At 41.7% G+C, this 24,060-nt stretch overlaps 1 protein-coding gene across 3 annotated transcripts in view; it reads left to right on the top strand.

Moving 5' to 3' along the window:
* LOC136749853 (BAR/IMD domain-containing adapter protein 2) overlaps positions 1 to 24,060 on the top strand; it is a 68,800-nt gene that overhangs the window by 20,644 nt on the left and 24,096 nt on the right. For all 3 annotated transcript variants that reach the window (XM_066704446.1, XM_066704448.1, XM_066704447.1), the window contains exons 3-6: positions 1,435 to 1,521; positions 15,347 to 15,408; positions 16,604 to 16,675; positions 18,291 to 18,428. In XM_066704446.1, the coding sequence (XP_066560543.1) occupies positions 1,435 to 1,521; positions 15,347 to 15,408; positions 16,604 to 16,675; positions 18,291 to 18,428 (359 nt within the window). The remainder of the gene's footprint in view (positions 1 to 1,434; positions 1,522 to 15,346; positions 15,409 to 16,603; positions 16,676 to 18,290; positions 18,429 to 24,060) is intronic.

Below are 24,060 nucleotides of genomic sequence, written 5' to 3'. Positions count from 1 at the left end.
CAATTGGAATGTGGCTCAGAGATAACTAGGGTCGGACTCAAAACCTCGGGCTAAATCTCCTCTCGTGTGTTTGCTGCATGTCAGGATCTTCTGCACTTTAACTTTACCCTGTTGTAAAAATTATTCTCTGTGAAACTGGGAGTAATGGCCATTTTATGGATTGGAAGTTACAGTTCTAGGTTGGCAGGGTCATCATTTATTTATTGGAGAGTTGGGGGATGGCTAAAGGATAAAAGGATATCGGTACTTTCAAAACAAAATGTATATTCTGGATACAATTTCTTGATTTAAATATAATGGATTTTGTAAGAAATAACATGAGTTCCGTAATCCAAGTGCTGCTGGATAAATTTGAGTGTTTCTTGGGGGATAGGTTTCCTTGCTGGGCCCATCTTCTCTTTCAATTTCTGGGCCCTGCGGAGAATAGACCACAATATCTAGTGTAATTGTTTTTTCTTCTCGATGTAAAGGAAAAACCTAATCTGTCAAAAGTAATGAGAAATGCTACAAAAGGTTAATTTCAAGACTATGAATGAATTCTCACTGAAGGCTTTTTTTTTATTCTATAATGTAGAAATTCTACCCTGGAGGGGAGGTCTTTGGTAAATTGAGGCCATTGTTTCCTCTGAAAAGAATGGAGGTTGTCAGACAGCTGGGATTGCAATAGTTCCTGCATATAGGAGCTCCAGCTATTGTAGTCTTCACCAGAACAGTCATTTAGTCCCGATCTTGACTGTGGCTAGTTTGTCAGGCTGTATTATATATAGGAAAAGCTGGTATAAATCACACTACTGTGCAAAGCCAGCTTTATTGCCTACCTTGGTATAGGCAGACATTAAATTGAACTTCACCTCCAGTGCTTATTAGTCTTTAATATTTGATTTATTCCTTAGTTTTGGAATTATATTTGCACATGGTTTTTAAATGCATAAGGCATCCGGGGCTGTATTCATGAGGCATTAAACCACTGCTGACTTCAAGTAGCATGCTTAATTGAATGTAGCCCTCTCCTGTGATGGGTGGCCAACATCAGACCGCAGGGTTCACAAACCTGCAGGATTTCTTGAAATTCTGTTAAAGACCAACCAGCCAAGCCAATGGGTAGTTCAGTTAAATAACTGACGGGTCAGATCAGAGCAAGATGAGAAATTCTGGTGGACTGACGTTGGCCATGGCTGCCTTAATGCATAGGTCTCCTAGACCAGCAGTATACATCAGTGGTACTTCCAGTCCAATCCAAGGCAGGACCTCACTCCTGCAAGGTAGTTGGCAATACAGAGTGTCATTCGACCAAATTAATGTTAAAGAATTATGGGTAGGACCAGAACAAAGTCCTGATTTATTGAGGAACATTCCTAGAAAATGGACTGGAAGAGCTACTCAGCGCTGTAGACACCCCGTCCTGATCTGATGCCCAATGCTTCATGTTTCCAGGTGTGACTTTTGCAGCAAAGGGCTACTTCGACGCTCTGGTGCGGATGGGCGAGCTGGCCAGCGAAAGTCAAGGCTCTAAGGATCTTGGTGAGTCACAGAGCCGGCCGCAGTGCCCTCCTGGGCAGAGGGGGAAGAGTTAGGGCAGCGGGCAGCAGGGGCCGTCCTTGCCTGCCTGCTGTACACAGTCCCTGCTTTTGTTCCATCCAGCTCATACACATAGACCAGCACACAAAGACATTTCAGGAGTGCAGCTGGGGGTGGGGAAATAAACTGCCAGTCTAGGATTCTTCAGCATTTCTACTGAAATGCCAATGGATTTTAAATTGGAATTATTTACATTTTTTAAACAATTTGAATTTATTTTCTTGATCTAATGTCCAGCAGTGTCAGCCAAAGATACATTTCCATTAACACATTCCATTTAGAACCCTTGTCGTAGAACATCAGATTTGTATTTTATTTATCAATTGGTTTTCTGTTATAACCTCCATATATTCATTGTTTTGAAGGATAGATCTGCTCATGGGAATCTGTAGAACTTTATTTTTTTTCCTCATGTGGAACAAAAGCATTACTGTGCTTGTGGCACCTGCGGCTGAAGTTGTCTGGCCCTTGTGAGCACAGGGCCCTGGCTGGAGGTGTAAAGTGGGATGGGGGGGATGGGGGGATGGGGGGATGGGGGGTTGGGGGGGGTGCAAGGGGAGTCAAGGTGTGGCAAGACACAGGGGAGGAAATGATTAAATGGGTAGCACAGCACTGACAGATTGACAAATTCCTCATTGTTGGATAAGGCTTGTATGGAACTTGCTTCTACTGTGGAAGGTATCCCTGTGAGCATGGCAGGACAGGCTTTTGGCACAACGTAAAGCGGTCATTTGTGGATACAGACTCAATGGGATATGTTTAGTAGAAAAACAACTATGAAATCTAGGTCCTTTTGTTGAAGTCCTTTGAAGAGGTTCAAAATGGTCGTATAGCTTTCCAGTCAGCTGTTTGAATTCAAAGATGAAGTGCCATTGGTGATTTTGCTGAAAACTGCTGTGGCGAATTGATTGTCGATCTGTGTCTTTGCAGAGAGACTTGGCTAAGTTGAGGGATCAGTTGACTGTGTAAAAGAATGGCTTGATTCTGATTTAAGTCTTGGATTTAGATAGCCCTTTAAATTATTTTTTCTTCTAAACTAAAGAGCCTATTATCCTTGCTTTGTGTAGGGTTCTCCATAAGATTACATGCACTACATACATTATGGTTTAAATTAAAACCAAGTTCTAATAGTCAATTGGCAAGAAATATTAAAAATGAAAACCAGGTAGAAGTCTTCCTGGAAACCAATCATTCAGCTCTCTTCTAGTAGACATTTGAATTTAACTCTTAGATGCTTGCGTGAAGCAAACAGCACAGATTTAACACTGTTGTGTGGTTTGAACCGTGCTGAACCTCCTTCCGATTTTACCAGGGTTATAATTTCTCACCGGGGTTATATATCTTGCACAGAAATCCCCTAGACAGTCTTCTGCAGAGAGGTAGCAGGAGTCTTGAAGTGTTTGGCACTGCATAGATCTCCCCTCTACGGTCACCCATCCCAGCTCCTTTTGTCTACTGTTCAAAGGTGTTGCTTTTCACAGCTCTACTTTCACCAGAAGGAAAGGGATGAGTGTGTGTGTTTCTCACTTCTATCAGATCAAATCTTCACCCCCCTCCTCGATGTATGATATTACAAACTGTTAATTTCACCCTCTACTTGGCATATAGTGCTATACTTAGGCTCCACTTCAATTGGTAAATGGAAATGTAATGCAGGTTTGTATGCTATTCTTTCTAGCTAGTTATTGCAGATTTAACTTGACCTGTTTAGGAAACAAGTCTTGGCCCTTTAGATCAATTAAGATCTAATCTTGGCATGCAGATTCCTTTTTCTCTCATCTTCTTCCTTCTTTGAATTCTGAAGAAACTAATCGAGGTTCTAAATATACCTAGTGTCAGTAATGCTTTGTATCATCTGGTTCGGGCCTTTTTCCTTCCTCATTTTTGTGTGGTTATGCGTTCCTGATGTAAAGTGTGGAATGAATGTGAATGCCAAAGTATTTAATTCATACCTTTTATGGAAAACCTCAACTTGGTTTAGAACTTCACTCCTAAAGCCACCAAATCAGCCCAGTCCTCAGTCATCCTGGTTGCCCCTTTAGGAGGGTAAATATCTGGCTTCTCTGGGAAGGTGACTAGAAAAGCAAAGCAATGCTCTCTCCCCTCTGCCTAAAATGGATTAGCTTGGTGTTTGAGTAGAGCATTGAACAATTGCTTAATCCATTGCTGCCTGAACTGCCTAACTAGTGACTGACAGAGGTCTTGTAGTCTTGTGCCACATGTCCTTTCTATATGAATGGTACAGGGACATGAAAGAAGAGAGTAAAGGTGTCCAGGATTTTGTGGAGAGTCAACAAGGCACAGAAAAAGATTATCCTGATTGGGTCTTTCTGATTGCAATGATGATGGCCATTAATCTAATGCAGATCGAGGGGAGAACAGGGTACACTTTATTAGTTAATGGCATTTGAATTCAGAAGATGAATGACTTCTGAGCAGCAGCTGATCTGATTCTGCTAGCCAGCAGGAGCGGTGGCACCCCTGGGATCAGTATTAGGTTGTTTGACCTTGGATTCCTGCCTCCACCTGCCAGGTTTCAGAGCTGTGATTTGTTTTGCCGTGGCAGCTACACCAAGGATCCTTGTGGCTTTAGCCCTCCTTCACCACCCAAGATCAAAGAAAATGACACTGGTGTTTATAAATCCTTGTGTAACTTTTTTTTTTTGGTGTATCCCAAACGTAGGCCTCTTTCCGTCTGTAACGTTTAATTTTCCTATTGGACGTATAAAAGAAGCGGAGAATGACCATGGGTGTTTGGCCTAGGTATGTTAGTTTTGGATACCTAGGCCCTTCTGCGCCTGCACTCTCTCCTGCACTACCTTAACTGTCTATAGAGTTGTTAGTGAAACCGACTCCAAACAGACTTGTGCACCTGTGTGAGTGTTTCAGGAGATCGCCCCATACTGCCTTCCATAATGGAAATTAATTGTTATGCTTGCCACCCACACAATCTAGTCTGGATCAGCTGTACATGTGTTAAACGGGGCACTCTTCCTAAATCTGTTTCCAGCTATATATTCCAAATCTGTACCAAATCCAAATCTTCGATATGGGTGGTATGAGCAACATGCCAAACTGCTTCGGTCTTCTGACGGAGGGGAATACCTGCTTTTTCACAGATCCTTGTGGTAGTGCTGGCATTTAATGCAGGTAAAATGCTTTTTCAGGAAACCAGAAAAAAAATGGGGGATGATAAAAACCAGGGATTGATATTCTAAAACAATGCTCCGTCTCCAGATTTCTTGCTCTGTGACTAAAATAAGATGCAGACAAATTAGAGATGGGGAATGCGAGAGTGAGTCAGTGAGTGAAGGGGAAATGGGACTGGATTAAGGATGTACTAATGGAGGGAAGAGAGAAGATGAGGAGTAAATCAGGCCGTGAAAAAATGCCAATTAAAACCTGAGCAGACCTCCATTGTAGGAGAGAAGCGACGGAACATCAAGGGGATCAATCTGAGTGGTGTGTGTGTGTGGGGGGGGGTCTTACAAAATGAACCGATTTGAGGGTGAAAGCACCGGTCAAACAATCTAGAAGGGTGTGGGAGGGGCTGCTGACCCTTCGGTATCCTGCAGTGGTGGCACACAATCCCAAGTCTTTCCAGCATGTAATTATCCCAGCATGTTGCATTAAGTGCCGTTTGTTTGTCATAGAGCATTAGCTATTTGTGTGCCTGTGACTTTTTTTTCTCCCTCTCCCTCTCTCTCTCCCTCCTCTGAGCAAAAAGCCAATTGGGGTTCAGCGTGGGAGGCAGTCACCAGCAATTCCACACACACTAAATGGAAGCAGAATTGGCAATAGTCTTACATGCATACACACACACACGCGCACACAAACACATGCACGCATGCATGCTTTAGCATACTTATTTACACGGGGATCACCAGTTCTCAATTACATAACCCACTGCTCCTGCTCAGCAGTTCAGTTCCTGTCACTCCTCATTTCTGGAAGCAAACTCTCGATGTGCGGTGATGTGTGGTCTGGAGGAACCGGTTGGATGTTGTCGTTTGTGGACCTTCCGCACAGAGAGCGCCGAGAGTGGGCAGCGAGGTCCCTTGATCCACAAACGATGATATTCACAAACCGCTGCAGAAGTGTCCAGTTTAGTCAACACTCGCTGGGCCATTTCTTAGATGTCATGTTTTATGCTTCTTGCCACTCACACTGAGGAAATCCTAAATGTTGGGGAAGTGGAGAGCTCTGTGCGTATATTTTGAAATAGCCACAATTATAGAAAAGCAAACCTTTGAAATAATGTAGAGTGTACTGAATTCTGATAGTCTAAATTATTTAAAAGTACTTTTTGATATCTAGCATTTCGAAGACCGTAGTTTCCATAGTTCTGCATATCCAAAATCGATCTCTAATTCCCCTTCTCCTTTCAAACAAATTTGGTCACTGAAGTTGTTATTCGTTGGGATTTAGTAGACGGTTCATGGTTAACTCAAAGCTGTAGTGCATGACATAATCTTTCATTCACTTTTTTTGTTTTGTTTCTTTCAACCTAGAATGATTTCAGAATTACAACTTTTAATGTTTGTGTGTATATTTATAATATATATATTAAAATATATATATATATATATATATATATATTAAAATCTCAGTGACGGCAATGCCAGCGCCCCCTCACTTCATACGCCCCCGTATTGATGTGGGAGAAAGAACCTGCTCTGGGATTAGACACGACGCGCTGCTCGCTGCGATTAAAATAGATCAAACACATGCCGTAACTGGGCTGATTCCTGCATGAGAGAGCGAAACCGAGAGAGAAACGCCGAGACTGAGAGGGGGAAACTATAGATAAAAATAAAGTCCTTATTTGTAGATCTCCACTTGATACTGTAATCCCTGTTAAAAAAATGTGTAGCTTCTTTTCCAAGTCCTAATAAAGCATCCACTTCCTTTGATATTCCCATAACATGGTGGAATTGTTTCATAACGAGCTACACCCCCCACCCTAACTCTCTCTCACACACACACACACACACACACACACACACACACACACAACCACCCACCCACCCACCCACTCTCTGCTCCCCCTGCCGTATCAGTGATAATGAACCCCCTGTCACAGTTACACCCACTCAGACAGGATACAGATGATGCCAGAGAGGTCTCCTGGTGCTCGTTTATGTAATCGTAAGTACTCCCTGTAGCAATCTGGTGCTGCTTCCCCTCCGAGACTTGTTCAATGTGAAATCAGACGATAGAATTGGGACCATCTTTTATTGGATTTGCAAAGGGGTAGCAACCTCCCTGTGTTCTGGTTTTCTTTTGGTTGGGGAGGTCATGAATGAGAGCAGGCCACTCCCCCCTCGGGTGAACCTGGATAAGCAACCGTTTTATGAATTGACATCTGGAGAAGGTCTTCACACTGTGTTGTGTACACCTACCACTCCTCCTGTCCTCAGCCTAGCATCTCATCATAGAATCCTCTTTCATATCTCAGTTTAAAAAATGCAGTAGTAATAAGTGACAGGTCTTGGTAATTAAACCTTTTTAAAAACGTGTCCCAACACATTCTTGAACCGGTATCTCTCTGACTCCAGCAGTGTTTGAAAGGAAACTTGACCTATGATATCTTGTTCTCGCATAATTGTCCTTGCCTTCATGAGCAGAAGGTTTAGAGCTTTTAGTCTAATACGTTTTACCCGTTTCTAATTTAAAATTCTCAACTTACTTTTTTCACCCTTCACCTTCCAGTGGTAATGCTGGGATTAGTGTCCCAGATTGTAATGAGGAACCTCTGGGGCTGACATTAAAAAGACCTAAAATTTAAAAAAATATAGATCTTGATTTTTTTTTAACGCTTGCACCTTATTAAAAACAGCTAAAATGTCTAAATACACATAAGTAAGGCAATAATAAAGATAAAGAAATCAATATGACTTTTGGAAATCGGATTTTAACCCCTTAATTACTGGTCTGTGGAATGGTTCTTTCTGCTGTGTCCAATGCCAGTATTCTTACATTTTTTTCTATACAGTTTTCAAATCTATAGAAAAGGTCAAACTCCATACCGAGAAAAAGAGGACATCTAAACATTTTATGTTTTGCGTGATTTATTCACCCATTCACTTCTGTCAATCTTATCATGGGCTTATCAATTGTACAGGCAGACAAATCACTGGGAGCTGCTTTAATATGGGACTTGTAAATAAGCAATTGCCACTGCAGTAATTGCTTCATACACATGCATTTATACACAGACAAATGCACATAGTACAATATTTTGTGCAGTGAGCCTCCTTCCCAAAGGCAATAGAAGATCAACACAGTTAATTGTGAAAGGCTTTTCTTCATTATAGTTTGGCTATTGGAGATGTAAGGGGGGATGTCTTGTCCACCCCCCTCTGAAATGAGCTTTTATAGTAATTAGCCAAATTAGTGCTGCATATGAATAGCCTAGAGCACCCCCATACACCTGTTCCTTTTCATAATGGGAGCAGAGCAATGATTTAATAGACCGTGCCCCTTGGGGAAATAACGCAAAGCTCTGCTGGTGCCGGTGCATGCTGGTCTATTTATGACAGCTGTAGTGAATGCAGGGAGAACTCTCCTGCCCACGCGTGCAGTTTCTCTGTTATTCCTGGACTCCAGCAGCTTTGGTAACACTTAACATCTGGGCTGGGGTGCTCCGTGGGCAGGGTGGCAAGGGTGAGCAGGAGACGATGGGCCGCCTGCATATCATTTCTCCATTCCCAAAAGCTGACTCCCAGTTCTCAGTTTTCTTACTTTCTCACTGAAATAATGGTGAACTCGCCGTGCCCTCCCCTCTGAATAGTTGATCAGGTTTATATAAGCAGTCTGCATGTCAACACATTAACAAGTCTGTGCTTTCAGAGAGCAACGTTGGACTTCAAGGGGATGCCATTGCATTGGAGTTTTTTCTTGCCCCCGCCTCATTAGTTAAACATGATGATGTTCTATCTAACCGCTTTCCAACAAGTTGACTTGTACGAGTGTAAATCTGTGGCTGTAGCCCAGGAACCAAGCTTCCCTGCATTCTCCTTTTCAGACCTCTTCTTGATGAGGCATGGTCATTTAACCCCCAGGAATGACGCCATTAACTTCACAATGTCCTTGTGCGCACCTGTGCCAATTAATGAAGGCTTCACTTCATACCTTGAATAACATTTTAAGGGCCTGCTCAATTCTGTCACTGCACATACCAATGGCTTCTCTTCCTTCCTGCAGCACTTCCACCCATGTGATGTGAAAACCAGTGAGTTTCTTAACCCATTCTTATGTCTATTTTCCAACTAAGGTCTAATGGTGCATCCTGCTGATTTATGTATTCCTCTGACTTAAGACGACAGGAATCGAGACCCTCGATCAAACACATCTCAGCCCCCCAATCTGCATGACACGTGCTGCCTTCCAGTCTCGTTATGACCTGCTGACTTGACTGTATTGGAGTCATAATTCTTTAATTGAATCAAGATTTTTGCTTATCGTGTGAATGAACACTGGCAAGCACTTTGATCAGTGCTGAAATACTTGGCATCGTGACAGTTTGATACTGGTTCGTTCTCTCTCTCTCTCTCTGGATGGGAGACAAATTTGGCAGTTTGCTGAACACTCACTTTGCCGGGTGTGATCGAGGGAAGGGTGCTGCAGATCCTGTGCTAGGGGCCGACTACGATGCTTTCAGATTCCCGGCAGCCACTTCCAGGGGAAAGGTGCTTTTGTTCTTTTAGACAGAGTTGCTTTAGTCTTTTTGCAGTATCCTGGTGGGGGATTTTTTTTTTTTTTTTTTTTTTTTAATCCTCTGACTGTAAAAATTCATACTCTCTTACCAAGTCTCCCTACTACACTAACTTCTCCTTCTGCTTGGATCTACAGTGAGAAGGGAGTTTGAATGTCATTCGCAACTCTTCCTGTGTCCTGATTTTGCAGGGAAACTACATGTCACACTAATGTTTCTGTTCCAGCAGTGTGGTTCACACGGTGTAGTGGAGCTGGCGGTTTTCTTGAGTAACCCAGAGCAAGCTGGTGGCACTAATCAGTCTCCCCAGATTCACACCATTTAGCCATCTCTTCGTCAAGAACATTAACACTGCAGCCTGATCTAATTAAGAAATGAGCCGTGTATTGTTTATCTTGAGAGAGGCGTGCTTTCACTTTCACTCGCTTTTATTTTTTACTTTCCCCCATTAACATACTGTAATTATTATTTAATCTCTTAACATCTGCTACCAGGCTGAGAGAGAACATTAAAGAAAAATGAGAGAAAGCGGTGGAGACTGTAGAGGTTCCAGATGAATTTGCCGCTGTGATGTCATGACTGATGGGACTTAGACGAGGCCCATGCAGCTTCCCCACTATCTACTTTGTCGAAATGCAAATGCTTTTTGGGGACTGAGTGTTTGCTAAAAAGGGGATGCATTTGTTTTTCAGTGTATAGCAGGATTTTAGAAAATAAATGCAGAAATAAAGCACACGAAGAGACAGACGTACTGACAAAACGGGACATATGGTACTTTTAGAAAATAATATACTGAACACAAACAAGTTCCTTCACCCCTGGACTTTATATTTACTCCTTTGGTATTGCATATAACTCAGCAATTCTGTCAGGCTCTCACCATACATTTACTGCAACTGTTTCAGTAGTCTGACTCTAGTTTAGTGGCAGTGCATCTAATCCAGCTGTTCCTTGAGGCAGCGTCCTACACCTCTCATGCTGGAATTGCACACACTTCACAAGTAGGTCTTTTCAGGATGTGTACATTTTGAATAATTTTGCCCAGCTCTCAATGAAGAAGTAGGGTCAGGGACTGCTTCCTATGTCCCTAAGGCAGAACATTAATCCACTTAAGACCCTTCATTACACTATATTATCATCATTTAGCCAGGGGAACTTACATTTGTAAAACAGCATTGCCCCACCCAGGATTTGACCCCTCAACCTTCCATTGACAAGTCCAGAGCCCTAACCACTACTCCACATTGCTGCCCGGTTCATGCCCCCTTATTACTGGCTGGAGTGTAATGGTGGATTCTGTCTTTCACTGAGCCAGCTGTTCTGTGGAAACCTATTGTCGCGTCTTGTATTCTTTAAATACCAAGCAGGATGGATCCTGTGGAGATGAGAATAAAGCTATATAAAAGCTCACATGCTGAGCCTCTCGGATGAAGGATCCGGGGCATAAGATGACCTCTGTGGCTGGGGGAGTGATTCCCACTGAGCTATCTAGACACTAGACTAAAGGAAAGCTTGCAGTTCGCTTCAGTGGGTGCTATTGTGGAAATGAGTTAAGTTTCCTTGATAAAACAACAACATAAACAAACCATATAGATGTCTGAATCTTAGATTTGTGTTTTTTAGTTACTTTTAATTAACTGTCAACTGAACATTTGTGGCACAGTTACATGCCAACAGTCTATACTTTGCCATATAGAAATTATCCTAACCACAAAGAACCAGAAGTGTGCTTTGTGCCAGCACAGCATGGGTAGTGGTAAATGGAGTCTTCTATGCTAAGCTTTCACCTTGGGTGGCCAGGGGCAGCTCGACCTTGATAGCTTGAGGTCTTAGCAAACCACGGCAACACTGACCCACTTGACACTGGCGTGTCTGCTCTGAAAGTTGGAGTTTACCAGGCTGGGAGGGAGGGGTGGGGAGGAATTCTCCTAGTTTTTAAGTTTTGGCAAAGTGCAACTGTGATCTTTCTACTACGCTGTTATCATTTTCCAGCTCTAATGCTCCATGCATGCACACAATGCAAAATCCCCCCTCCCTAATCTGTGAGAGCTTTCCCTGGGGTATAATCAAGGTGGCCAGGGAAGAGCGTTTGCTTGCAATCTGAGAAAGAGGGTCAATTACAACAAGGCACCACAATTACCTTCCCCCAATGCAGTACAGTGCATCATGGTAGTGTCGACTTGTAATCATCTACTAAATATCTCACTGGCAACAGAAAACTTTTTTTTTTTTTTTTTTTCTCTCCCCTCTCCCCTTCCTACTCCTTTAGATGTTAAGCTTAATGGCAGCAGAGGCCGCCATGAATCCCATATTTTTTCCCATTACTTTACTTTGGGCACTTCTATGACTGATTTTCTCTTGGTTTTCTTTTCCTTTTGCCCAAGTTATCCAGTTTTAGTGTTCAGTGATTTTGTAATATACATGAAATTTTCATAACAAGTTCCAACCTAAAAATCGGTGCCCAAAAATGGAAATAACATGGAAAATCATGCTATTAATCAATAGAGCACTATAGATTTTTGCACTAATGTCATCCCTGATGCATTGTTAGGCCGTATATAGGGGAGGGACTTGATGAACTCCTACTGTAGATAATGGAAGATTTTATGCTGTCGGGAGGATTGAATTTTCGCCCAGGGGCAGGTCAATGGTAGCCGTACCACTGATTTAGAAAAAGCTTAATTTTTTTTTTTCTTTTCTTTTAATAGCATTTTAGTGAGTGAGCTGTTTTTTCCTAATTTTAAAACCTGATTATTTTAACTGGATTTATCACCTCAAAGATGGTACACTGCTCCACACACTATATGGGATTTACTTCCATATAGTCTTCCATCCATCACATAGTAATCCTTAGAAAGCTGTAGGGATATTGTATGGGTTAATTTATTGTATTCAGTTTTTCCTTATGATGCGTTTCCCTGATCGACTGGTTTGTTCAGTTTGTGATTTAACAACAGGCGTTCCCCTCAATTACAAGTTTAAAACACAATATCTGCCAAGTTTTTGTGATCTGTCAGTTGTAGAGTCTAGAAATGCTTTGCAGCAGAAATTCTCTTTGCTAAATGTAGACGGTTGAAATAGCCAGAAACTTTTAATTAAAAAAAAAATGCATCCGTGAAAACCACACCTCGAACTCGAAGGCTCAGACTCAAAGAACCGTAGTTATAGATTACCACGCCCACAGTCACACGGGGTGCTGTTGTGCAGTAGCATACGATGGGGAGTAACCTGGAGAATCCAATCCCTTTCAGAACAAATAAGCAAGAGATACTTCATTACAGGGCTGACGCACACATGGGCTATTGTGCTCTTGGGCCTGCTGGCTCTTGCACAAAGCTGGAATGTCTGCTTTTATTTTTTTTCTTTCTTTCTCTAGTCTGTAACGAATACCATCCATTTTCCAATTTTAGCTTTCCGCAATCTTTACTCAGAATAGATTCCCAATCACAAAGCATGATTTCCAATATGCATATCAATTATTTTTATGGCATGTTTGCTTTAGACCCCCAAAAACCGAATTGGTTTTGAAACTCTCGGCTGGATATTTCCACGAATCCAAAGGTGTTTACATAAAGCTTAACCGTATATGCTTTCATTGATTCATCGGCTTGGATCAGACAACAGTATGCTTTAGTTTTTAAGCTTCGGATGCAGCTGTTGTCTTCTGTGTTGATCATCCGTAAGTGCTAAGCGGATTCTGGTGCCTGCTGGGAGTTATTGGAGAAATTCAGATTGAGTCTTGGTTGCACTGCATCAACACAAACTAGGATTTATTGTCTTATAACTGATGTAAAATAGACAAAATAATTAGTTTTATAACTGTATGATACCTGGTGTATTCTGTGTCCTGTCTGCATTGCTGTTGCTCTCTCTCTAATCTTTCTGTGGGGGGCGGCGGGGGTGAAGCCAGTATGCTCAGTGCAGGGTCATTATGAGCTACGAGGACTGCTTAGTAAAAAGCCTTGCTTTCAGATGAAGTCAATCTTCTTTTTGCCTAAAAGGGGAATCTGAAAACACTGAAAAGCAATAGATCGCCTGCTTGGTTTGATTGATTTACCAGTTAACTCGATATTGAAATGCAGTCCCATGACCTTACACATTGTAGACCTAAAAGCGCTAGCTTTTGTCAGTAAGTACACCATGAATCGATCAGGCCTACGGTTCATTCCAGGAATGGGGAGTTGGAGGGTGGGAGGAATTGGGGTGTGGATGTGGGAATGACAACCATGTCTGTATGGGAACCAATCACAGTGAAAGTGCGGTCCATTGGCTCCAAAGTCACTTAATGACATCCGATCAGTATAGAAATTGTGTCCATTAACTTATAAAGGGTTTGTCTAACGGTTTTCAAAAGGTTACAAATTGAGCAAACATGCCACCCAAAAAATCCCTTCTAGATATTCAACCAAATTGCACTTTCATTGTAGTTGGAAAATACATGTTCAGTCTTTTCTGTGTCCAAATATATACAGCTTTGTTATCCTTTATGGAGGTTGTTGTGGTTTAAGTCTATACTGTATGCAGCTAACAATGTTCTCTACCGAGATAAACTCCCATCTGTGTGTAACAGTTTGCATTGCATAGTGTTTAATTAAATGAAATCCAGTCTAAACCTCATTAGTAAGAACTCAGACAGGGCAGTTGAAATGAACAATCCTTTCCCATGCTGTTGAGGGCGGGGGAAAAAAAAAAACCTTCCCTCTCATTATACAGCTTGGCTGTGCTGTTTTTCCAAATCTTGTGTCAATGCCCTTAGGTCTTCTTAAAGTCCCTCTCCCCCGTGATTTAATTAAAATCACTCCCTTTAGTCCAGAAAACTCGAGCTTGCTGAGGACTGGAGCGGAAAGATGTTCAGATCTAAACACGATTTGTTTCTTAATTCACATAGGGCTGACTCATTAGGAGTCTCCAAACAACCTTGTCTCCCATGTGACTCCCTGTCCCTCACTGTGCTGGCTCGGTCCTCAGGATCTATGAATGAGGCACCGGCCTGTACCATAGTGCCCCCTCCCTGAAATTTAAAACCCATCCTGCACTGCTTCCCTCCACCTCCTCCCCACTCTTCTCATCCCCCGTCCACATGTCTCTTATCCCTTTCCGTTGGCCACAACCAATTTATCACCTATGCTCTTCCTGGTCTCTTGGCTCTCGTCCTTTGACCAAGGTGGTGTGTAGCCCGCATCCCTCTCTGCTTTAGCCAGAGGTCTTTTTCTGCAAGATCTGACAACTGTCCATTCATTCACTACATTCCCCAGGTTTTTAATTGTAGTTCCACAAATGTTATTTTCCACCTTCCCTGATGGCTTAAGGTACGCCCCAAGGCACCTCTCTGGTTCTTATTAAAGGGGTTTGACTGAGTCCAGAAAACCTGTGTGTGTCTCATTATTTCTTGGGTAGTTTTTTCTCACTGTCTCTCGAAGTCTTTTACTTCCGTCCTTTGCTCAATCTAGATCTTTTGTTCCTTTTTTTACAATGCATTGCATATTCAGAAGAGGCAGCATGTAGGTATCTTAAAACAAAATGCATTTCCCCTGCTGCATGACTCACCGTTTGTTTTTCTTTATAGTTTTTTTTCTTTTCTTCCCTTTTTTTTCTTTCCTCTTGTTTTGAATTTTGCTGTGTTCTGTTCTTTCATTTAAAACAATTTAAAAAATAAAAAAATCCCATTTTGAAAATCCAGGAATTATACTACTATTAAAAGCTTGAAGAATAAAGCACTTAACTGCTACTTATTTGCTTTTTTATTATTTTTCTTTGGAATTTTTTTTTTTTTTTTTGTTTACTTCCTTCTAATTTCTTCCTTGATTTATGTTTTCCCCATTCTGTTTGATATTTTTGTTGAATTTCGTTTAAATGTTTTTTGTTTTCTCTCGTGACTTGACAACGCTCCATCCCGTCCATTTTCGCTTCCCAACGCCTGTCCGCCGTGTTTTGTTGGCTGCATGGTCTTGCACGTTGTGATTCTGCAGAACCATGGAAATTTAATGTCCTGTTTCTCTTTTCCCTCTTTCTCCCATTCCTTTTCTCTTCCTCTCTCTGCTCTTCCTACAGGGGATGTTCTCTTCCAGATGGCTGAGGTCCACCGGCAAATTCAAATGCAGCTGGAAGACATGGTATGCTGCTATATTTAATCTACAGGGCAGTAATAAACCATACAATAACAATGCATATACATTAGTCTTCAGCCCACTCTGAATCAAGATTTCACCTCCCAGCTGAGAGTCATAATGATTGATCGCACCTGATAGCCTTGACTGGTTTCTTGGTCTGTGTACCGGTCCAGCAGGAAATGCAACTGGCTATATCTTGGCTGACTCCACACATTGCTTTGCAGTGTTTTATAGATTTAAATAAATGCAGAAGAACACTGTTCACTGATTCTGATTACCATTTTCTGTTTTTCCAATTTGGGATTAATTAGCAGTTAATTGGTGCAACCAATTTACATCACAGTGGAAAAACATTCAACCGATCGAAAGATTACAGTTTTCTCTGTTCAGTGAACTTCAGAAAACGCATAACTGGCACAGCTCATTGTAATTTTAACTTTGAACTTTTTTCCAGTCCTATTGTACCCCTATAGTATCTTGTTGGGGCAGATGGTACAAACTGAAAATTGAACCTCCCCCCTTTCCGTCATCCCTCCATAGGAAGGGGCAGGGTGTCCTGTTTTAAAACGTGATGCTGGGAAATGCACAGAAAAGGGGGGAGAAACAATGGGCCCAGACTCATTCATTGTTCCTGCAGTGAGAGAATCATTGTCTCAGTGCCGATGTTGTGACTGAACATAAAAGTAAGGTTGGCTTTTCAAGAAAAGCTAGCAGAAGGAAGCATTTCCTATGAAAGTGCCTTTCCAAATAAAATAAAGTGCCCAGCAAAAGAGGAATCCTAACTTATCTTGAGGTTTTATTGCACTAACATTACCTTGCATGGTTTAATTTATTCCAAGCATTTGTCCATCTATATGAGTCCGTTATGTGACCGTTTTAATGTTGGCTTGGAAGAGATAGCTACTCTACAACACCTTGATAATTTACAAGTCACCTACACTTTGTCCAGGGCTGTGACACCTGCTGTGGGAGGGGAGCGCATTCCCAGTGAGGTCATGTTTGGATGTAACTCCATGGTCTTAAACTGACACCACAGCGGATGGAAACATGCCAAGCAATGTGATCCAGTATTTAACAACAACCTGCCTGTGTGAACGGCAAATGAAAGCCCCAGCCCTCAAGCTGAATTTCTTGCCACGGCAGGTTTTCTAAGGAGACGGTACACCTTGCATTTAACCCCTGTCTTGCAATATTGCAGTTGAAATCCTTTCACAATGAGCTCCTGACCGAGCTGGAGAAGAAGGTGGAACTGGACGCCAGATACCTGAGTGTGAGTGTTTCCTCCTCATCGGTGTCCTCATAGATTGTGATGTTGTCGTAGTATGATCCCTGTGACCTGCTTCCATTGGGTTGTGCAGGTCTCTTTACACACTGTTCTTGCTGATTTGAATTCCAAGACTAGAATCTAGAGCAAGATGCAACATGTATCTGATGGGACCTTTTAGATCTTAATCCTGCCCAGAGCAACTCTTAATTCTATTTCAGTTAGACCTGCTGTGACCTTCGTATCAGCATACTTGAATCTTCCACCCCTTTTTTCTTTATGGTTATACAGTCTAGATTTGCCTTTTTATCATGACCATGTTAAAAAAATAAACCCCTTGCTTCCCCAAGGCAGTGTGCATTTTGTCTGCCACTTATTCCAAGTACTTCAAGATCTCGTCTTAATAATCAAGCAATGGATATGGAATGAAGGCCTATTATCAGGCTTTATCAAACTGTCATATGGAGATAAATAGTCAGATTCATTATAATATATTTTGTTTTTCTTATACTTCCACCGAAACCTCAGGAGAAGGGAGGGTTGTTTTATAGCTAAATGTGCAAAACCAATTATAGGAAAAGTGCCCCTTGTCGTTGTGAGTTTCTTTTGTCAGTGGGTTGTATGCATGTCAGTCTGAGTAAAAAGGAATTGATGAGTAAACAACCACTAGACCCCAAGGATATGCAGTTTTAGATGCTTATCACCTACTGAGATATCCTAAGGAGGGACCAACAAGGCATATTAATTTACCACTGCTCAGTTCCTGGACTGCAGACTGGTAGACCTATCTCCAACAGTGACAGCCCCTCGTTCATCGCAGACATGTAATTCATTTGCGCTGTAGCAGCCTTTTGGATGGATATCTGTTTCAAAGCACATGCCTTTCTAAGGTCTTTATAATATAATTTGAGCGTCAATGCAGACACGGTCTTTTGCTCCCTGTGGAATACTTTTTTGGGGATTGACGATCCACTGACGTTCTCTACATTATCGGTCTCCCCTCTGTGAGTTAAGTTTGCCGGTTGATCATTATTTCTTCTCAAAGTCTGTGGCCTGATTATCCTTTTGGGAAAATAAATCGCCAGCTTTTTCTTTCTGTGTAACACTGCACATTTCCCCCTCTCAACTTAAAGTGGTCATAAATAATAAATCACGCAACTTTTTTAACGATCAGAGTTTTTCATTTATCACATTTTTATTAATCTTCTAACTGTATTTTGAATAATTGAATTTACTCCTGGATAATGAAAGATGCAAATCGAAATTAATTTGTAATTCCATATGTGTTCATGTGGATTTTTTACTTTGTAGATTGATTTTAAAGCTGCCAATTATAGATCACTGCACTTTTCCAAAAATTTATACAAAATTGAAAATCAAAGTTTAGGGAAGGCAGCTCCCAGTAAACACTGAGCAGTCATAAATGCATAAAATGCAGAGCTCAGATTTGTTACACGGTTGCTTGTGAAAAGTCTTGTTGGAGTGAAATGCATTCAAACGGAAGTCAAACGCATAACGGGCTACTGCTGTTTCATTTCATTATAAACGCGGTGGGGGTTTACAGTGGTGTCATTTTGCCTTTTGCCAGTTTGACTCCCGTGTCTCTCTGCTGCCCCCACAGGCGGCTCTGAAGAAGTACCAGATGGAGCACAAGAGCAAGGGCGAGTCTCTGGAGAAGTGCCAGGCCGAGCTCAAGAAACTGCGCCGGAAGAGCCAAGGCAGCAAGAACCCACAGAAGTATGGGGACAAGGAGATGCAGGTATGTCTGAAGTGTCGTCAGCATCATGTCCTGGTCTTTATATACCTAGTGCAATCAGTCCAAAAGTTGAACTTGGTGATGCAAGGTAGACATGGTGTCCGTGAACATGAAAAATGTGGGAGAGACGGCTCAAATCACTGGCATCACCCACTGGCCTCTCGGAACGTCTGCTTTGCCGCAGATGAGCGTGGTTTGGTTGAGTCTCCTCTAAGAGAAGCTCCACCCCCTCGCAGTAGGTCCCAGTTTGTGTGTATATATATATATATATATATATATATATATATATGTACTTGAGACGCCACTCCAGCAGAACCAGGACCTTCTCATTGTAATGGTTTCAGCTGCCCACACTGATTCTAGCTCTGTGTAGAAGGCAGGCGAACAAATGCATCTTTGTGAAGTAAATACATTTGTTTTAAATTCCAATTTTAAAATTTAAAATCATCCTCGGAAAATAGCTGCCTAAAATTATATCCATTGATGGAACTTGATCCCATTTAATTGTGTAGTTTAATTTAAATGTATTTTTTCTCTCTGTAATAAAGTGAAGAAGCCATGAATCTCGGCCAAGCTATTTAAACTGACACTTTTATAAAAAAAAAAAAAAAAAAAAAAAAATCCACAATTGTTGCCATTCTCCCGAGGAGCTACAGGGCTGTAATTAGTTTTTTCCTGGTACTTTTAATTTTCAAACACTGATGAATGTGCATCGTAATGACGCTGGGAACTCGGACACGTCCCTGGTTCTCCTGAGCTTATGTATACTTGTAGTTATACTTAATGTATAGTTAATTTTCTCCCTCCTGTTGCTTTTCTAGACACTTTTCTAGTGTCCATACTGTAGGGCAGAGGGTCCATGGTCCATTGTCTAGTTTAGTTTAATCTACAGTCAATTGTAATCTGACTACTTCAGTCTTTTATTCTGAATGTGTAAAATTTAAAATTCGGTTGTAATGCTTTGTACTTGCCTTTTTATTATTGAAAATAAGATTGGCTTGTGTTTTGTGTTCTTAAACTTCCCTGTGTCCATTTGTTTGTGCAAGAAGGCTCCATGCCTCGGCCCTCCCAACAATACAGATGTTTTTTCATGTATACGTTTTTGTGCTACTGATTTTTAGGCAGTCTCCCAGAAGCAGTTGGCATCTGCAAGAGGCTGGTTATCCATCTCTGATGTAATACTGTAGGGACTCAGACATTCCCCAGACGGCTTGTGATTCAGGATGTGTACGGTCGTCCAGATGGATGCATCAGCTTTTATGGGGAGCAGTGCCTATACATGAAATTGAGCATCAGCATGTTTGCGTATTCGCTTAAATAGACTCCTTTGTGGAAACAGACTACCAAGAGACTGGAGATGGTGTCTGGGAGAATAATCATGTAATTGTTGCTCTCGGAGTACTGGAAAGCGAAATGCGAAACACTGGTCACATTTGGGCTTCTGCCTGAATTTCGGAGGTGTAGAAGCCGAATCGTACTCCTTTTTCAAACTCCTTGACACCGATACCCATGAATGACAGCCCTGCTTCTCTGCTTTTAACATTTACCATCTTCTATATTGTCACACAGTTAGGCAAATGTCCTCAAATATGTTCAGCTTTGATACTCGATAATTAAGAGGACAGTATGTTCTCACCTAATTTCACTGGAAACCTACGTATATGGATAGGATGTGAGAATTGTAATTTTTTTTTTTTTTTTTTTTTTGTGTGTGAGCTCTAGGGACCCTCTGTACGTCAGACCTCATTGCACAGATGCAGCCGGGAACCAGGGGAGTCGTGGTGCCTTCGGCATTGTAATATATTCAGTCCTCCTGTGGTTAGGGTGGCAATTAGCTGAGTGGTTTCAGCGCTGTGCTGTGCAGGAGCATGTCTGTGAAGGGTGGATTGAAAAGCTTGCATGTTCAGTCCTGCCGTGCACTGGGGAAGGCAGGGTGTATCGCTGGCTCATGGTTATGGCGCTTAGATGAACTGTTAGAGGAGAGTCTGATCAGCTCGTTATTCAAGAGGGCTGGATGCTGCTAGGCCACGCTGTGGTCGATAGCTCAGACTAGACTGCAGTGTTTTTACATTCGGTCACCTAACTAGTTGGTGTGGGATGATCTGTGATGCTCAATACATGGAGAAGCTCAGTACTATTTGAGGTCTGTCTGCTCTAAGGCAGTGGAGTATTTTTTAGTATAAGCATCAGAAATTGTTAATTTGATTCCAGTTAAGCTTCCTTGTCGTGCGAGGACCGCGGGGTCAGGGTGCATTACTGGCATCTCCTTGAAATGTCAGCAGTTTTAAAGCACATGCCCTTTACTTCCCTGGCTGCCTCTTAATGAATCCCATTACTGTACCCAAGACAGGCAGGCTACATTGCTTTAGGCTGCAGTTTATACCTAGAAAATAAAAGCAATTTCTTGTGTCTATAAGCAATGGCGAAGATGTCGCCTTATTTATAACACTGCCCTGTGGGGACGGTGACTAAAGTCTGGATACATATATATAACCAGTTACATTTCAGGGTACATACATTATTCAGATTGGAATATATGAAGTGCAGATTGATTTGAATAAGTAGCTGGAGAATGGGCACAGGTGACGTGTGATTGGTGGCACAGTCTGATAGCTCTGCGATGTGCAGGAGCAGCCAGGAGTCGCTGGCAATACTGGACATTTCACCTCGAGCTCCTCTGTCCACTATTATAATTTACCTCCAGGTCTTTCTCATTGAATTTCACTAAGGGAAAAAGAAAATAATGGGATAACATATGCCTGTTTCCATTTTTTGTTTTAACATGTCAAACATTGGCATGACTGCTATCAAACATTGGTGAGAAGCACTGATTGTCTAATCTGTGTTGAAAATGGGAGAAGTTAGCTAAGCTACAGGAGATGAAATCTCATTTTCCCTCACGTTGTGCACTAACCCAGAATCCCTCTGTTTCTGTTAGTACTCCTGTTTTACACCTCCAGTCTTGGATGACTACAGTCCTCAGAGTTTTACAGTGTTCATTAAATAATTAATTTGCCGGAGACCCGGAATGATGCTAATTAGGCCATTATTTAGTTCAGTGAAGCAATTTTAATTCTAGTTGCAACTTGGAGAAAAGTGTAGCTGTTAGGAAACATAGCCGTTTATCCTTCCTTATGGCTGAGTGTTCAGTTTTCATCTCTGGCTCCATGGTGTGCATGTTTCTTGCCATCACAAATACAGAAAAATATGCTTCAGGTGATAAAAAGGTACAAAAAGTCTAGATGGCAGTGGGGGGCTGTCAGAGTCATTAAGGACTTTTTTTTTTACTTTCAAGTAATTGATTGCCTAAACCTGAGAAATTTGTCTCAATAGAAGGGCTTTGATTCATTCATGTTGTGTTTAAAAGGGATTTTACACAGGTTTTCATCAAAGTGCTGCAGTAGCTTGTATGTCAAATAAATACTTGAATGAATCGAGTACATAAATAAATAAATGCTCTAGGAAGTTCAAAGATGAGTTGCTGACCTCTCTGGAGGCTGTTCGATTTGTCAGACATCCTTCGGAAGCGCAAGCCGCATCCAAGAACTGTTAATTTCTGATAAATTGGCCAAGATTTTAATTTGCATTCAGGTCCCTGAGCACATCCGCTTAAACCCAGGTCTTGTTGCAGTTTTGTGTACTGACTAATGCAGAGAAATCCCTGGCTGGGGTATTTCACCATACCTCTGTAGGCTGTTAACCATGTTTTCTGGGCTCTGCTGTCTTCCTCACCTCAGCTGAGTCAATCCTTGAAAAGAAAAGGGGAAAAAACATAAATAGTGTATATATCTTCAGCACCAAATAACAGCTTTAAAAAAAAAAGTACATACAAATATTTTTCACTCTATACTCTGAGAGGCTGCTGATGGATTTAATACTTTTTCATCCATGTTGGTCTCGGTGCTACGTCATGAAAATGTTGACTCCAACTGTCTCTGTAGGATATGCAAACCAGCTTTTACATTGTGGGTATCCTTCCCCTTAAAGATACCCACTGTCAGAGGCCTACACTTGTACTCAAACCATGAGAGTGGCATGTCTGGTGCACTTCCAAACAACACTAGATACTTTAGATTAGCATAACTGAAGTGGCACTGCTTTTAAGACCATATTTTGGATGCGATTTTGGCTGCATTTGTGAATTTTAGTCTGTGGAGACCTGATGTGAGATGCTGCCCGATTTATTTTGCCTCTGGCATGTTTGTCTTTTTTGGGGGGCTCCTCAGCATCGATACCCCCATACCCCAACAATACAGATGGGTAGTGCCATGGAGGGGCTTTGCGCCGGGCCGCCCACCTCCGACAGCCAGTGTGCGGGGGGAGTGAAGGGCCTCTGATTCATTCACACATCTGTGATCAGACGGAAGAGACACTTGACTACGGTTGTACAGAAACTCTGTCCGACACCCACTCTCACTGTGGTGACGCGTGGAGGCTTGGTGCTCTGAAGGCGGATAAGACACTACTTGGTACCTCAAAGGCTTTTTAAAGGTCCCTTTCATCCTTTCACTTGTCACCCATCTGTGCACAGTTGATTGTAACGCTCATGTCTTTTGTTTATGGCAAAAATCATTGTTGGATCGGATCTACGTTTCGCTTACAAGTAGCACATTTCTCAGTCCGCATCCAACTCGCACAGTTAAGGTCCGTCCAACTTAGCAGATGGTTAAACAAACAAACAACAAAAAGAACATAAATAAGCACACCATTCATTCTTTAGGGAGTGCGGCCAAGACAGAAAAAAAAAATGGAACAAAAAGTCTCTTTTTAGGAATTTATGCCTTTTAAAAGCCCATGGACTGCGATCCATTTAGATTGCTGGGTGGAGGAATGAGAGCTCGAGAGTTTGAAGATTTCTATTCATTTTCATCCAGGTTGTCAATTATTAATTTCTTCAGGCAGTCAGATAATTTTTCCTTGGTCTTTTGTTTAAGTGCAACAAGAAGAGAGTCCGCCCTGTGCCCTAATTTTGGAATTGTGGTCCTTCTCAGAGAATTGTACCAACAAAAGTTTTTGGCAGCCATGCCTTACTTTCTGTAATCAAATTTGCAATCTCATGATTTGGTGAATGTATCTAAGTTGATGCTATAGATCAACTTAAACACTTTCACCCTTACACAAGATTAAGAGTTGTTACCGTTTAACACTTTCATAAATGTAGTTTGAAAATCTTGAACTAATTTGATGAATGATTCCAGACTCCAGTGTAACATAAGTGCCGCTTAGGTTCGAGCAGTTCCTGTATGATGTGATTGGAATAGCAGTTAAACAAAGTACTGTTGTTGGTATCTGTATCCAGATATGAAAACAAACCCAGGCACCATCCAATTGGAAACCCCTATTCTGTTTTCATACACAAGCAGTGCAGTTGTCGGCATTAAGTGGTTTGCTGTACACGATTCTTTCTAATCCAAGATGGCAGAACCCTCTCCTGCCAAGAGCCCCCTTTTTGGAAAATCATCAAAAGATAATCTTCTGCTAACACACAGCATAACATTAAAAACAAAAAAGTCTCAAAGTTTTCATTGTCATATCTAATTAAAATTATTTGGTGAGTGCTAGTTTTAAATGTTTTGAAAGCCACTTCATATTATATTTTTTCTTTTCAATGGGTGCTTTTAAGTCTTAAACTACT

This window comes from Amia ocellicauda, chromosome 5 (genome assembly GCF_036373705.1).
Source record: "Amia ocellicauda isolate fAmiCal2 chromosome 5, fAmiCal2.hap1, whole genome shotgun sequence".
Classification (NCBI taxonomy): Eukaryota; Metazoa; Chordata; class Actinopteri; order Amiiformes; family Amiidae; genus Amia; species Amia ocellicauda.
This window is presented reverse-complemented; position numbering and strand designations above follow the sequence as displayed.